A 16,749-nucleotide genomic window follows, 5' to 3' on the forward strand; every position below is an offset into this window, starting at 1 on the left:
AGTGTTCGCTCCGGGTCTGATTATCGGCGACTACACGGCCGGCGGCGTGTGACGTCACGCTCCGCCCCTCAATGCAAGCCTACGGGAGGGGGCGTGGCAGCTATCACGCCCCCCCCCCGGTAAGCTAGCATTGAGGGGCGGAGCGTGACGTCACACGTCCTTTGGATAGGGGATAATATGTCTAAGCCCCGGAGAACCCCTTTAAGGACAAAGTGCATACCTGTATGCCCTTGTAACAGTCCCCTTCCATAACATGGGCTCAGGGGCTGGGCCCGTGTCATAGTGGGGACCACCGCAGTGAAAATGCAGTGTCCCAATCTGCTGAGAAGACAGCCCTTACCTGCCTCCTCACCGTCTGATTGGTGACTCAATGTTCCAGGAAGCCTCAGCAGCCTGGAGCAATCCAGCACCGATAACACTGATCAATGCTACGCTATGGCATAGCATTGAACAGTGAATGCAATCAGAAGATTGCATTGTATAGCCCCCTATGGGGGAAGGGGTTAATAAATGTGAAATTTGAAACACCCTCCTTTTCCCATAAAAATATATATGTGTAAATAAACATAAACATATGTGGTATCGCCACATGCGTAAATGTCCAAACTGTAAAAATATAACGTTAATTAAACTGCACGGTCAATGACGTATACATTGACCGTGCAGTCCAAAATTGCGTATTTTTTGGTCACATTGTATACAATAAAAAAAAGTATAAAATGCGATCAAGGAGTCCCATCAAAACAAAACTGATAAAAACTAGAGATCACAGTGCAAAAAATGAGCCCTCATATAGCCCTGTATACAGAAAAATAAAGTTATAGGGGTTTGAAGAGGACATTTTTAAATATGTCAATTTTCGTACAAAAAGTTATACATTTTTTAAACAAAGAAAAACAAAATAAAACCTATATAAGTGGGGTATCATTTTAATCCTATGGACCTACATAATAATGATAAGGTGTAATTTTTACCGAAAAGTGCTCTGCGTAGAATTGGATTCCCCCAAAAGTTACAAAATTGTGGGGGGGGGGGGGGAGGGATTTCACTTTTGCCCCACAAATATTTTTGTTTTTGTTTCCCCAGTAGATTTTGTGGTCAAATTATTGATGTCATTACAAAGTAAAATTAGTGGCACCAAAATCAAGCCCTCATATGGGTCTGTAGGTGGAAAATTGAAAGTGTTATTATTTTTAGAAGGTGAGGAGGAAAAATCTTAAAGAGTGGTCTAGTGAAAAATAACTTATCCCCTATCCAAGGATAGGAGATAAGTTATAGATCGCGGGGGTCGGAGTGCTGGGCCCCCCGTGATCTCCTGCATGGGGCCCCGACAGTTTGCCGGAAGCTGACGCCCGACCCCTGCAGGAAGCCGCGGCCAGCACACCCCCTCCATGTATCTCTATGGTGTACATGGAGGGGCGAGTCCGCCGGCGCTCCGTGCGGGGGTTGGCACGTCCCCTTCCAGCCGACACCCCATGCAGGAGATCACGGGGTGGGGGGGTCCTAGCACTCGGACCCCCGCGATCTATAACTTATCCTGTATCCTTGGATAGGGGATAAGTTATTTTTCACCAGACAACTCCTTTAAGTGTAAAAATTGAAAAAAATTAAAAAAAAGATGTCCTGAAGGAGTTAACCCCTTAAGGACGCAGGACGTAAATGTACGTCCTGGTGAGGTGGTACTTAACGCACCAGGACGTACATTTACGTCCTAAGCATAACCGCGGACATCGGAGCGATGCCCGTGTCATGCGCGGCTGATCCCGGCTGCTGATCGCGGGCGTCCGCCATTAACCCCTCAGGTGCCAGGATCAATACAGATCCCGGCATCTGCGGCAGTTCGCGATTTAAATGAACGATCGGATCGATTTTTTGGTTGCGGCATACATTTTATGATATAATGAGTGATGTCATTACAAAGGACAACTGGTCGTGCAAAAAACAAGCCCTCATACTAGTCTGTGGATGAAAATATAAAAGAGTTATGATTTTTAGAAGGCGAGGAGTAAAAAATAAAAACGTAAAAATTAAATTGTCTGAGTCCTTAAGGCCAAAATGTCCTTAAGGGGTTAAAGGACATCTGCAGTGAATTAACACTTATCCCCTATCCTCAGGATAGGGGATAAGTGTTTGATCATGGGGGGGGGGGGGGGTGTGTGTCTGACCGCTGCATCCCCACCTCTCCCATAGAACTACATGGAGGAGGCATGTCAGAAGCGGCATAATACTGCGTCCGGTATGCCTCCTGCACTGGAGAGCCGTGGCCCTGTGCAGGGGATTGCAGGGGGTCCCAGTGGACTGACCCCCGTGATCAAACACTGATCCCCTATCCTAGGGATAGGGGAAAAGTGTTAGTTAACTTCAGATGTCATTTAAGTGACAGGTACACTTTAACGCTTCGCAATGAGAAAGTTTTAACTAATATGAATGCATATGAAATACAATATTGTATTTATAAGTACAGAATAAAGATGACAAACAAATTAAATGTAATATTTTTACCATGAAGCCTGTACATAAGCAAGGTTATTATTCATAGGTTAAATAACCAAGCTCCAATAAGGTCTACTGTTCACCAGACTACTAATATACACCACATAAAAACATATGCATAGTAATACCTTTTTTTCCACAATGTAAGACAACGGGAATTGGATTCTACAGTATAGCATATAGCAGCATCCATTAATGGAGAAGTTTTGTTAAAAAACAAAGTGGTCGCCAAACTGTGGCCCCTCAGCTGTTGTAAAACTACACCTACCAGCATGCTTGAACAACCAACAGCTGTCTAGGCATGCTGGGAGTTGTAGTTTTGCAATAGCTATAAGGCCACAGCTTGAAGACCACTGTTAAATAGTTTAAAACTATATATAAAATATAAACACAAACGCAATCTGAACCCAGCCTAATGGTTCACTATTAAGTATATATGGCATAGCTACAGGGACACGAGAATATATATATATATATATATATATATATATATATATATATATATATATATATATTAGCGTATCTATTGGCACACAAAAACTTATATTGGAATGCGATGTCGAACAGCTGTTAGATTTCTACTTCCACAAGCTCCTATAAATTACAAGAGAAACCAAACTTTCAAGGCAGGAAATGACTGACAACTCGGCAGTTACCAGGTCGTATGCTCTTCCGATCCCCAAGCTTTTAAGCTGTCTACTTATGGCCTGTCTTTACAACTTCATATATCCTTACAAATCCAAAATAAACTAATAACATATGGCTTATACCATGGCAACATCGGCAGGTAACCCCGCTCGCTCACAGAAAAAGAAAAAAAAAACAGACGGGCACGGACTAGACAGCTAAGGCGGGGTCCTCAGCGCTGTGTTGTGGTGGTTGGACTTGCTGAAACGCCAGGTCACATTGAGGGAGGACGTCTGCCATGATCTCTAAAGTCCTGGGACCCCGCTACCTGCAGCTGGCCAAGAACTGGTAAGGGGCGACTACTGTGCCTCGTACTCGGCGGCCGCACGGCAGAGGTTCAGGATGTCACCGTATTATTGGTTTCTCTTGCAGGGCTCCAACGCTTTTCACATGGGGCTCGGTAGGCGCAGCGGGACTGGTCTGGGCTACTGACTGGAGGCTCGTCCTGGATTATGTGCCCTATATCAATGGAAAGTTTCAGAAGGAGAAGTGATTTCTGGCTACATGTAAGTAGTTCCTGGAGGATGACCTCTCTGCTGGAAGCATAAGTGCCCTTGGCCATTTCTACACCCCTCATGTACATGTGTAAGATTGGGGGCATCCTTCCCCTATAAGCCAGCTTTAGGGCATGTTCATGTGTCTTGATTTTTTTGAGTGGAAACCATGCAGATTTCTACATAAACCATAGTGTCACCTTTTGGTTCCCCTTGACTTTAGCCCCTTAATGTCGAAGCCCATTTTGGCCTTAAAGGGATACTCCTGGGAAGTAAACCCATAGCCCATCCTTTCCCTCTGACCAACCTATTTATTTGTCTGAATATCATTCATTAGCTATATAGAGCAATTCCCTCTTTCAGCTGTCACTTACATACCGAGAGTGAGAGAAAGACGTCCTATTCAGATCTTGCGTATCTTTGTGTAAACCCTTCACTGAGGCCTAGCCCCCACCCTCCTGCAAGACACGATTTCTGGTGCTATATTGATACCGTGCCCCCCCCCACAGCGCTGTATTAATACCGTGCCCCCCCCCCCGCAGTGCTGTATTAATACCGTGCCCCCCCCCGCAGTGCTGTATTAATACCGTGCCCCCCCCCCCGCAGTGCTGTGTTAATACCGTGCCCCCCCCCCGCAGTGCTGTGTTAATACCGTGCCCCCCCGCAGTGCTGTGTTAATACCGTGCCCCCCCCGCAGTGCTGTATTGATACTGTGCCCCCCCCCCCGCAGTGCTGTATTGATACCGTGCCCCCCCCCCCGCAGTGCTGTATTGATACCGTGCCCCCCCCGCAGTGCTGTATTGATACCGTGCCCCCCCCCCCCGCAGTGCTGTATTGATACCGTGCCCCCCCCCCCCCCGCAGTGCTGTATTGATACCGTGCCCCCCCCCCCGCAGTGCTGTATTGATACCGTGCCCCCCCCCGCAGTGCTGTATTGATACCGTGCCCCCCCCCCCCCGCAGTGCTGTATTGATACCGTGCCCCCCCCCCCCCGCAGTGCTGTATTGATACCGTGCCCCCCCCCCCCCCGCAGTGCTGTATTGATACCGTGCCCCCCCCCCGCAGTGCTGTATTGATACCGTGCCCCCCCCCCCCGCAGTGCTGTATTGATACCGTGCCCCCCCCCCCCCGCAGTGCTGTATTGATACCGTGCCCCCCCCCCCCCGCAGTGCTGTATTGATACCGTGCCCCCCCCCCCGCAGTGCTGTATTGATACCGTGCCCCCCCCCCGCAGTGCTGTATTGATACCGTGCCCCCCCCCCCCGCAGTGCTGTATTGATACCGTGCCCCCCCCCCCCCGCAGTGCTGTATTGATACCGTGCCCCCCCCCCCCCCGCAGTGCTGTTTTAAAACGGTCCCCCCCCCTCCCCCCGCAGTGCTGTATTGATACCGTGCCCCCCCCCCCCCCCCGCAGTGCTGTATTGATACCGTGCCCCCCCCCGCAGTGCTGTATTGATACCGTGCCCCCCCCCCCCCCGCAGTGCTGTATTGATACCGTGCCCCCCCCCCCGCAGTGCTGTATTGATACCGTGCCCCCCCCCCCCCCGCAGTGCTGTATTGATACCGTGCCCCCCCCCCCCGCAGTGCTGTATTGATACCGTGCCCCCACCCCCCGCAGTGCTGTATTGATACCGTGCCCCCACCCCCCGCAGTGCTGTATTGATACCGTGCCCCCACCCCCCGCAGTGCTGTATTGATACCGTGCCCCCCCCCCCCCCCGCAGTGCTGTATTGATACCGTGCCCCCCCCCGCAGTGCTGTATTGATACCGTGCCCCCCCCCGCAGTGCTGTATTGATACCGTGCCCCCCCCCCCCCGCAGTGCTGTATTGATACCGTGCCCCCCCCCCCCGCAGTGCTGTATTGATACCGTGCCCCCCCCCGCAGTGCTGTATTGATACCGTGCCCCCCCCCCGCAGCGCTGTATTGATACCGTACCACCTCCATGGCCCCCCTCGCAGCACTGTATTGATACCGTTCCACGTTTGATAGCGCTGCGGGGCAATATATATATAGATAGATAGATATAGCGCAGCAGGGGGGGGGGGTTTGGTTGGGCAGACAAATAGCCAGCCCCCCCCCCCCAGCATATCTATATATGTTGACCTCGCTGCGTTTCTATATAGATATGGCCCCTGTTGCGCTGTTTTACTTTAGAAATCCCGCTGGGAGCCCTGAATGGCCACTCAGTGGGGTATTTAAAAATTAGAGGGGTTATCCACCATAAGGTGATTTTAATACGTACCTGCCAGATAGTAATGAACATGCTTATGAAGGATCTGCGCTTGTCTTGGGGCTAAATGGCTATGTTGTGAGATTACCATAACACTGGCTACCTTTTTGTGAACTGGTATTTCCTTCTTTTTTTTTTTGCCTACAAATCCCATAATTCCATTTTCCTCCCTCCCACACATGAGCCACCCCACCCATTGAAACATAAATGAGCAGCATCCATTCAAAAGACCTGTGGTTTTCAATCAGGGTGCCTCTAGCTGTTGCAGATTGAACTCTCTCCCACCAAGCGATCCCTCCATTCATTGAAGCAGACAGGCTCCCTGTCATCAGCTGACTAGTGAGTCAGGTCTTGGCCGCATTGCAAGCTATTATGAACTGCACTAACTTTACAGCCCTGTAGCATAGTCAAATAAAAAAAAATCCTGGAATACCCCTGTAAAGTAAAAGTACACACCATATATTGCGGGGGAGCGAAGAATACCTGCTTAATAATTTCTGATCGCATCGGGTCTCAGAAGTGAGACCCGGTGTGATCAATCCCCTAGCCCCTGTACTACTACCCCCAACATGGAACAGACTCTGTTCCATGATTGGGGTAGTAGTACAAGCAGTAATATAGCCTCTCCAGTCACCTGCAGACTCCTGCAGCCAGGGAACTACCACTCCCATCATGGAAACAAGTCTGTTCCATGATGGGAGTAGTAGTCCCAGCTGCGGGAGTCTGTAGGTGGCTGACTTTTCATACTAACGGATGAAAAACAGATGTAAAAGGATGCTACAGAATGGCATCCTTTTGCATCTGTTAGTAATATGGTCCGTTTAGGAGGCAGTGACGGAAGAAAAGCAGGACAGAAGACAACGGCCATGTGAAAGTAGCCTTATCCTTGCAACTGGTAGGCAGCAGGTGTGACGGGTGTTGGGACAATATTTTTAACTTTTTGCTGTTCCCTGTTCTAGTTGCTGATGGCTGTTTGAACTGCATTGAATTTAGAGTGCAGCATTATTACCAAGTCCCTGTTTTAGGTGGGAATCCCATTATATAGCTTATGGCTTACTTTACTTAGGTCCTGGATGGCCATCCCCCCCACCCCCCCCCCCCCCCCCCTTTCATTTTTGTTAGAAATAAGATACCCACCCCTTCTTTTTATGCATTCTCTTTTCTTTCCTCTCCCCATTCATGCCATGCCAAGCTAATTGAAAGCTAAGACTGTGTGACGTCACTTGCGTTAAGTTTCCTTTGAATGGACTTGCCTCTAGTTCACCTCTGCACACTTACTATGCTCGTTATAGTTAATGCTTTTGAGGGGTTTTCCCATCTATAAAAATAAATCATTTTAAAGGCCCCAAATGCAGGTAAAAACAAACTGTTAAAGCGCAACTGTCATGAACTTTTACTGCAATGCAGGTGGGTTGTATAACAACCTTTCTACCTAATAGTTTCCGGCTTTTATTACCCTAAAAAAGTCTTCTTATGAAAGTCACGGACAGTCGGATAGGCGTGGCACGAGGTCCGCGATGCCCCGCCGCCAGCCACACCCACCAACTGTAATTCAGCGCTGGGACTCTGTGTGATTGACACACAGGTCCCAGCACATGCGCCGTTCACTTCTTCTAACTTGTAACATGCGTGCCGCTGCGTATAATGCTTGCAAGCGCTCACTTCCCCCAGCGAGTGCTCGCTCCTTCTGCCGTCTTTCTACTCAGGGCTGTTACGCCGAGCGCCCGCTGACTGGGTGCGCTGCGATAATGTCCCCAGCCGGGATGCGATTCGCGATGCGGGACGCGCCCGCTCGCGGTGCGCATCCCGACCCGCTTACTAGACTCATTCCCCGTCTGTGCTGTCCCGGCGCATGCGGCCCTGCTCCCTAGAGCGTGCGCGCGCCGTGTCGTTGCGATTTAAAGGGCCGGTGCGCCACTGATTGGCGCATGGGTTTTAATTTGTGTCTTCACCTGTGCACTTCCCTATAATACCTCACTTCCCCTGCACTTCCTTGCCGGATCTTGTTGCCATTGTGCCAGTGAAAGCGTTCCTTGTGTGTTCCTAGCCTGTGTTCCAGACCTCTTGCCGTTGCCCCTGACTACGATCCTTGCTGCCTGCCCTGACCTTCTGCTACGCCCGACCCTGCTCTTGTCTATCCCTTGTACCGCGCCTATCTCAGCAGTCAGAGAGGTTGAGCCGTTGCCGGTGGATACGACCTGGTTGCTACCGCCGCTGCAAGTCCATCCCGCTTTGCGGCGGGCGCTGGTGAAAGCCAGTAGCAACTTAGAACCGGTCCACCGACACGGTCCACGCCAATCCCTCTCTGACACAGAGGATCCACCTCCAGCCTGCCGAATCCTGACAAGGGCGCACTGCGCAGGCTCCCTGAGTAGAAAGACTGTAGCGGGAGCAAGCGCTTGTTGGTGATCCACAGTGTCAAAAGCCGCAGACAGGTCCAAGAGAATCAGTAGAGAGAAATTGCCATTTGATTTGGCCGTCAGAAGATCGTTGGTGACTGTGGCCGTTTCTGTGGAGTGAAGGGAGCGGAAACCAGACTGTAATGGGTCAAGGAGAGAGTTCTCTGAGAGAGAGCGCATAAGGCGGGAGTAGACCAAGCGTTCCAGGAGTTTGGAGATAAAGGGGAGATTTGAGACGGGTCGATAGTTGGCTGCACAGGACGGGTCCAGAGATGGTTTTTTCAATAGTGGGGTTATGATAGTGTTTGAAGGAGGAGGAAAAGACCCCAGAAGAGAGGGAGAGGTTAAAGATTTTAGTTAGGTGACAGCTGATAGCAGGAGAGAGAGACTGGATGAGGTGTGAAGGCATGGGGTCACTAGAGCAGGTAGTGGGGCGGGCGGAGGAGAGGAGCCTGGAAACCTCATCCTCCATTACAGGCTCAAAAACTGAGAGTGATGAAGAGGAGACGTGGCTGGGAACTGTATCAGAACTTTTAGGGGACTGGGAGAGTATTTCATCACGAATGTCATCGATTTTAGTTTTGAAGTATTTGGCCAGGTCTTAAGCACAGAGATCAGTGATTGGGGTCTGTACTTTAGGCCGAAGGAGAGAGTTGAACGTGTCAAAAAGGTGTTTTGGGTTGTTAGACAGAGAGGAGATGAGGGAGGTAAAATATGTTTGTTTGGCGAGATGAAGAGCGGAGTAATAGGATTTAAGCATGAATTTTATAGTGCAGATAGTCTGAAGAAGTCTTAGTTTTCCTCCACAGACATTCAGCACACCTAGAGCATCATCGCCTGAGAAAGCGGGTTGTTAGCGTGTGCCAGGGTTGCTGCCGTCTGTGTCGGGAGGTTCCTGTTTTGGAGGGTGCCATTTGATCCAGGGTAGACTATAGGGTGTCATGGTAATGTTTGGCTGCTAGATTGGGGCAGGAGAGAGAAGAGATTGGTGATAGTGAAGATTGTAGAATGTCTATAAATTGACTAGTGTTTATGGCACGCAGGTTTCTGTAAGTGTACAAGGTTGGAGTGTCCGGAAGAGGATAGGAGTTACTGATAGAGAAAGAGAGAAGGTTGTGGTCAGAGAGCTCAAAAGGAGAATTAGTGAATTTAGAGACAGAGCAAAGTCTAGAGAAGATCAAGTCCAGTGTATTCAGAGTGTATTATGGGTGTAGGTGTTTCTGAGGAAAGAAAGTGAGGGAGCCAGGTGGCAAAATGATCCGGGAACATTTGGGGAGAACCAGGAGGATGATAGATGACCGCCACTCTGAGAGACAATGGGCGGAAGAGCCTGAGGGTAAAATTAAATAGTGGTACACATGTCTTTCAAATAGAAACAAATATGTAAAGTACAGAATTGTACTGTTCAGTGCGCTGTTTGTAGAATGAGTGGTATCCATTGGCAATAATGTAACAATTATTCCATGGTAACAATGTAGCAATGTCTGGTATACTAGAAGTGTTAAGGAACAAACAGTAGCAATGTTAAGTATACTTGCAGTACTGAAGAGCTGAAGGATAGATCGCCGCTTAGAGACTCGGCCATCTCATATGGATAGGGGTCATAGTTGGCTTGAATGATGGGGGCTGCAGCGCTTCAATGAGCCGTGAATTTTTCCAAATCTGGTAGAATGCACGGAGAGAAAGTTCAAATTCACGGTCCTATTATGTGTGGCATATGCTGATAGACTCAGCCGTCTCAGAAGTTACAGCAATAATGAAAGATCCAGTTTTTTTGAGGCTGTACAGGTAATCCCCCGTTGAGGTCAGAGGGTATGTGGCGTCTTCGCGGCAATGCGCATAAGTACCTGGGGCTTAGCGGATGCCGTATAAGCGCAATAGCTGTATTCCAATATAGAGGCTGGATATATGTGGCGTTAGTAGCGGAGCTGGACGCATTTCAAGTCCTCCATAGGACTTTTCTTCAGCAGCTTTAAGAGGTCTTAAAGCTGCTGAAGAAAAGTCCTATGGAGGACTTGAAACACGTCCAGCTCCGCTACTAATGCCACATATATCCAGCCTCTATATTGGAATACAGCTATTGCGCTTTTACGGCATCCGCTAAGCCCCAGGAACTTATGCGCATTGCCACTAGGACGCCACATACCCTCTGACCGCAACGGGGATTACCTGTACAGCCTCAAAAAAACGGATCTTTAGTTATTGCTGTAACTTCTGAGACGGCTGAGTCTCTTATCACACATAATAAGACCGTGAATTTGAACATTCTCTCCGCGCATTCTACACAATTTGGAAAAAATTCATGGCTCATTGAAGCGCTGCAGTTCCCATCATTGAAGCCTATATTGAAGTCCATATGAGACGGCCGAGTCTCTAAACGGCGATCTATCCTTCAGCTCTTCAGGTACTGTAAGTATACTTAACATTGCTACTGTTTGCTCATAAACACTGCTAGTATACCAGACATTGCTACATTGTTACCATGCAATAATTGTTACATTGTTGCCAACGGATACCACTCATTCTACAAACAGCGCATTGAACAGTACAATTCTGCACTTTACATATTCGTTTCTATTCAAAAGACACATGCACCACTATTTTATTCTTACAGGCTGGAATATCCACAGATGTGTGGCTTTTATATTGATTGTATTTTATTACCGTATATACTCGAGTATAAGCCGACCCGAGTATAAGCCGAGACCCCTAATTTCAACCCAAAATCCCAGGAAAAGTTATTGACTCGAGTATAAGCCTAGGGTGGGAAATACCTCATCCCCCCCCCCCCCTGTCATCATCCAGACCCGTCATTAACATCCTTGTCATCATCCCACACATCCCCCCCCTTCATCATCCCCTTATCATCCCACCCATCCCCCCTTCATCATCCCCTTATCATCCCACCCATCCCCCCTTCATCATCCCCTTATCATCCCACACATCCCCCTTCATCATCCCCTTGTCATCATCCCACACATCCCCCTTCATCATCCCCTTGTCATCATCCCACACATCCCCCCTTCATCATCCCCTTATCCCGCACATCCCCCCCTTCATCATCCCCTTATCATCCCACACATCCCCCTTCATCATCCCCTTGTCGTCATCCCCACCCCCCCCCCCCCTTCATCATCCTCTTCTCATCATTCGCCCTCAGTGGTCTTCAACCTGCGGACCTCCAGAGGTTTCAAAACTACAACTCCCAGCAAGCCCGGGCAGCCATCGGCTGTCCGGGCTTGCTGGGAGTTGTAGTTTTGAAACCTCCGGAGGTCCGCAGGTTGAAGACCACTGCGGCCTTCAACATCATCCAGCCCCCTCTCACCCCCTTTAGTTCTGAGTACTCACCTCCGCTCGGCGCTGGTCCGGTCCTGCAGGGCTGTCCGGAGAGAAGGTGGTCCGGTGGGATAGTGGTTCCGGGCTGCTATCTTCACCGGGGGCGCCTCTTCTCCGCGCTTCCGGCCTGGAATAGAGGCGTTGCCTTGACAACGACGCAGAAGTACGTTGGCAATGAACGCACCTCTGCGTCGTTGTCAAGGCAACGTGACTATTCTGAGGCCGGGCCCGAAGCGCTTAGAAGAGGCCTCCCCGGTGAAGATAGCAGCCCGGAACCACTATGCCACCGGACCACCTCCTCACCGGACAGTCCTGCAGGACCGGACCAGCGCCGAGCGGAGGTGAGTACTCAGAACTAAAGGGGGTGAGAGGGGGCTGGATGATGTTGAAGGCCGCAGTGGTCTTCAACCTGCGGACCTCCGGAGGTTTCAAAACTACAACTCCCAGCAAGCCCGGACAGCCGATGGCTGCCCTGGCTTGCTGGGAGTTGTAGTTTTGAAACCTCTGGAAGTCCGCAGGTTGAAGACCACTGCGGGTGGGGGAGTTCACTCGAGTATAAGCCGAGGGGGGTGTTTTCAGCACGAAAAATCGTGCTGAAAAACTCTGCTTATACTCGAGTATATACGGTATATATATTTTTATATTATAATGTATTCTATGCTATCTATGTAACTTTATAATTTATTAAATTGTATTTTGTGTCCCCGCTGACCCGGAGCACATTACATATTTGAAACAATTAATAAATGTCTATCCAGTATTCAAGATCCTGAGCCTCAATTTTCCTTTTAATCACTTTAACTTTCCGACACTGTGGGTATAGGTGTCATTTGAGTTGCTCGGACCAAGGTGACTAGCAGATAGGAACCTCTCCTATTTTCTATATATTGCTATATAAAGTAGAATATGTCACTAAAAAACTCTCTGAATCAGACTGAAAAGTAAAAGCATCCCAGAGTTATTAATGCTTAAAGTGACAGTGGTCAGATGTGCAAAAAACGCTCTGGTCCTTAATGTGAAAATGGGCTTGGTCCTTAAGGGGCTATAGTATACAGTGGCAACCTGTTAAAACAGGAAGTCAATATATACTGCAGTGTGCTGGTAGAACACACCTGAAGCCCCTTAGCTCAAGTGCCAGCACCTGAGTGGACCAGGGCGATGTTATAATATGGGGATCCCTTAAAGAGAAGGTGGTCACCGCTCATATGTGGAACGCCACCGTTCTGCGTTTTATACGGCTCAGATGCTAGACACCATGGACGCTGCCTGTGCCGACCCTGCAGAAGCACAGAAGAGGTTAGTAACAGTGAGTATGGTAGTTCTCCCACTCATCCCCCTCAGTCACTGTTTACTTATGGGTCTAAGTTCTAGGGGATCATGGACCCCCCCCTGAGGAGGGAGGAAGGAGATGGTGAGCCCATTGCATTACTCTTCCCAGCAAGTATAGGCGTAGAGTATGTCATACCTGGGGACCAGTGGGCCATTGTGACCTCGAACCTTTGGGCTCTGCAGGTAACTCAGCAAGGGTTAGAAATAGAATTTTTGAGTCTATCCCCCCTTCTCCTTCGGCTCTTATGTCACTTCAGAACCATCTTGTCGGGAGACTAAAAGCTTACTCCAACAACATGGCGGCAGTTTCCTTCCTGAAAGGAGGGACAACACACCCTCCTCTTCAGAGTCTCTCTAGGGAGATTTTCTCCTAGGTGGAGAAGACGTTTTTTTGTCTTGGCAGTCCACCTAAAAGGGATAGACCATGTTCAGGCAGACTTCTTGAGCAGGAGGAGGGTGGATTCCGGGGAATGGGAACTTAACAAGGCTGCATTCTACATGATAGTATGGACTTGGGGTCTTCCTCAGATAGAACTGTTTGCTGCTCGAGAAGACACGAAAGCTCCGTTGTTCTTTTCTCTGAACAGGAAGGGCTGGCATTGGAAACTGACTTACGCCTCCCCCCCCCCCCCCCCCTCCTGTTCCTCTTACTCCAGCGGTCCTCAGGAAGATAAGGGAAGGGAAAGGGAGAGTTATTCTAGTAGCTCTGGCCTTGTCCAGGAGGAACTGATTCCCTCTGTTAGAGACCCTAGCTATTGCTCCTTCTCCCATGCTCCCTGTCAGATCTCCTACATCAGGGTCCCTTGTGGTTCCCCAAGGTAGGCAGACTCCACCTTATATAGCATGGATCCGGAGTGGTGGGTCCTGAAACAAAGGGGTCTTCCTGACCCTTTCATATGCACGATCCAATCGGGGGAAACCTTCTACAGTTTCTGTGTACTCTAGAACCTGCCGAAGACTTGATTTCTGGCAGCAGGATAGGCCTTTTGACCTAGATATTCCCAGCATTCCCCTAGTTTTGGCGTTTTCCTAGGAGGGTCTACAAAAAGGTCTTAGTTGTAGCACTATTAAGGTGCAAGTGCAATTATCTAGGGGTAGCCTAGGATAAACTAGTCAAGAGATTAAGAGGGGTCAGTTTAATCAGACCCAGGTCCAGACCTTCTGTACCTAGCTGGGATCTCTACGATTTACTTTTGGTGTTAACCAAAAGTCCCTTTGAGCTTGTCTCTGCTGTGCCGTGCAGTGATAAGTGTCGGGCCTCAGAAGCAGAAAGAATATTGGGTTTGGAGGACGTGAGACTGGTTGCAGCAGAAGTAAAGTTAAAGTGTATTTAATTGTGGTGGCCTGGGCAGAAAATAAAAAATAAAATCACTGGATAACCCCTTTCAAATGCAAAGTTCAGACCATTATTGACATTATATTCATCTGATAAAATGTGTCACGAACGACATATTTTGTCATAAATTGTCATGCACAAGCTCCTGTTTGGCAACATTTTTTACGGTTTTGTGTTTTGTTTTTCTTCTAGATTACTGCTTCCTGATCCGTACAAATGAAGAAACATGTAAAATCTGGATGCCATGATACTTGTGTGGCCCTCTACTACTTTTGTCAATGAAAAATAGTGGTGCAACAGATTTTTGCTTATAAATAATCTAAATAAAACCATTTTGTCTAATACTTTATAATTATGAGGTTTGTTCTTAAACTTAGTATTAATATGAAATCTTCTGTTTTACATATTTGTTTAAGAAAACTTGGTCATACAAATAGGATAGCTATAAGCTATTATATATCTTGTACAAGTGTGGGAGCTCTACGTAAAATATAAGAGACCTAAACCGAGGATGCTGCATTGCACATACCCATGTGCCAAATATATACTGACTAAAAAAATGGAAAAATAGCAGTCCTACTAGGCTAGGAAGAAAAATGTAGAATAAATAGAGATAAATAAAAAAGAAAGGAAGTGTCTGATAATAAGATAAAATATACCGTATTTTTCGCCATATCAGACGCTCCGGCATATAAGACGCACCCAATTTTAAAGGAGGAAAATCTAGAAGAAAAAAATTCTGAACCAAATACTGTAGTAAAATATTTTATATCAGTATAGCTCCCTCCAGTTCCTCCACAATAGTTGGCAGTATAGTTCCCCCACAATGGTAGGCAGCTCCCCCCCCCCCCCCCCCCCCCACAGACATACAGCTCCCAGCCATATACAGTGTATGGCTGGAGGCTGTATGTCTGTGTGCTGCCCCCACAGTGTTCCGGTCACTGCTCCTCTGGCCCGGTGTCACAATCTACTGCTATGGCCTATAGACCATAGCAGTAGGTGCCGGGACCGGAGGAGCGGTGACCGGAACACTGAAGATTACGCGCCGCCGATCACTTACCAGGCCCCGGCCAGCGCGCGTCTTCCTCCGGTCCTCCTGCGCCTCTATGGTTGTATGCAGGGGATGTCACGGAGGTCCTGTGCATACAACCATAGAGAGGCAGAGGATCACAGGAAGACTGCAGTAGGACCGGTGGAGGACGTGCGGCGGCCGGGGAATGGTAAGTGACCCGCAGACATCCTTATTTCCCGAAAAGATTTTTCGGGACACAGGGATGTCCGACATGGGAAAACCTATGATTATCTTCCCGGGCCGGCTCCTGTGTGCGGCTGCAGGGGGGGGCAGGTAAAAACTAATTCATGTCTACTAAAAACCAGGGTGCCTCCAGCTGTTGTGAAACTACAACTACCAGCATGCCCGGACAGCCTTTGCCGGTCCGGGCATGCTAGGAGTTGTAGTTTCACAACAGCTGGAGGCACCCTGGTTTTTAGTATACAGTTATTAGTAATTCACTTGCCCGGCGCCCGGAACTGTATGTTCCAGGCGTAGTGCAATAAACATAGCCGGTGTGAGGTGAAAAATTCACCGGCGGTCATGAGACTGCTGCGGGCGGGGAGCGGGTAGCCTCGGGGGTATATTTGCCGTATAAGACGTACCAACTTATTTAAAGGAATAGTCTGGTCCGAGCTGCAAAAAAAGTGAAAATAAACTTTCACTTACCTTCCTACGTTACCCCGGAGCTCCACTGCAGCTGATCGGTTGGCCGGGCTGTCTGCTTCCTACTTCCCATAGTCTGGAACGTCACATGGCGCTTCAGCCTATCACTGGCCGCAGCGATGTCCCGCCTCAGCCAGTGATAGGCTGAAGCGCCATGTGACATTCCGGGCTAAAGGAAGTAGGAACCAGACAGCCTGGCCGACCGATCAGCTGTAGCGGTGCTCCGGGGGAACGTAGGAGGGTAAGTGAAAGTTTATATTCACTTTTTTTGCAGACCAGGCAGGATAGAATAAGAATAGTCCATACCGGACTATTGCTTTAATAATGATCCTGGTCGACTACAAAAAGCGCATTAATAAAATTACTACTATTTGGTTGGATTTTTCTAGTCAACGTGGATAATTTTTAAAGGGGTTATCCAGGATTAGTAAAACAGAGCATAATTCTTAAAAAAACAAACAGCACCGGTGCTGTCCGCAGGTGTGGTTCTGTTTTTGAGACAAAAAAAGCTGTTTTTCTATTCCTGGATAAACCCTTTAATATATTTAAAATGAAAAGCCTACATGGCATACTATTTGTGAAACTATACCCCTCAAGGAACGTAACAAGGCGTATAGTGAGCCTTAACACCCCAGAGGTTATTAACGAACTTTCGTTAAAGTAGGACGTGAAAATGAAAAATGTGATTTATTTATTAAAAAAATTCTTTCACTAAAATGCTACCCCA

The 16,749-nt window shown here is 48.4% G+C and overlaps 1 protein-coding gene across 1 annotated transcript; it reads left to right on the plus strand.

The window, feature by feature from the left end:
- Positions 1 to 3,323: 3,323 nt before the first annotated feature.
- On the plus strand, positions 3,324 to 14,649 carry LOC130368619 (cytochrome b-c1 complex subunit 10). Its single transcript, XM_056572553.1, has 3 exons — positions 3,324 to 3,468; positions 3,553 to 3,686; positions 14,498 to 14,649. Exons 1-2 carry the CDS (start codon positions 3,419 to 3,421, stop codon positions 3,671 to 3,673), a joined length of 171 nt encoding a protein of 56 aa, XP_056428528.1. The 5' UTR covers positions 3,324 to 3,418; the 3' UTR covers positions 3,674 to 3,686; positions 14,498 to 14,649.
- Positions 14,650 to 16,749: the final 2,100 nt, after the last annotated feature.

This window comes from Hyla sarda, chromosome 1 (genome assembly GCF_029499605.1).
Source record: "Hyla sarda isolate aHylSar1 chromosome 1, aHylSar1.hap1, whole genome shotgun sequence".
Taxonomy (NCBI): domain Eukaryota; kingdom Metazoa; phylum Chordata; class Amphibia; order Anura; family Hylidae; genus Hyla; species Hyla sarda.

What these genes read in the sequence shown, in the direction of transcription:
- LOC130368619 (XM_056572553.1), top strand. Translation starts at nt 3,419, where the DNA reads ATGATCTCTAAAGTCCTGGGACCCCGCTACCTGCAGCTGGCCAAGAAC. An exon ending in CTGCAGCTGGCCAAGAACTG is followed by an intron (nt 3,469 to 3,552) that starts GTAAGGGGCGAC and finishes TTTCTCTTGCAG; the next exon opens with GGCTCCAACGCTTTTCACAT.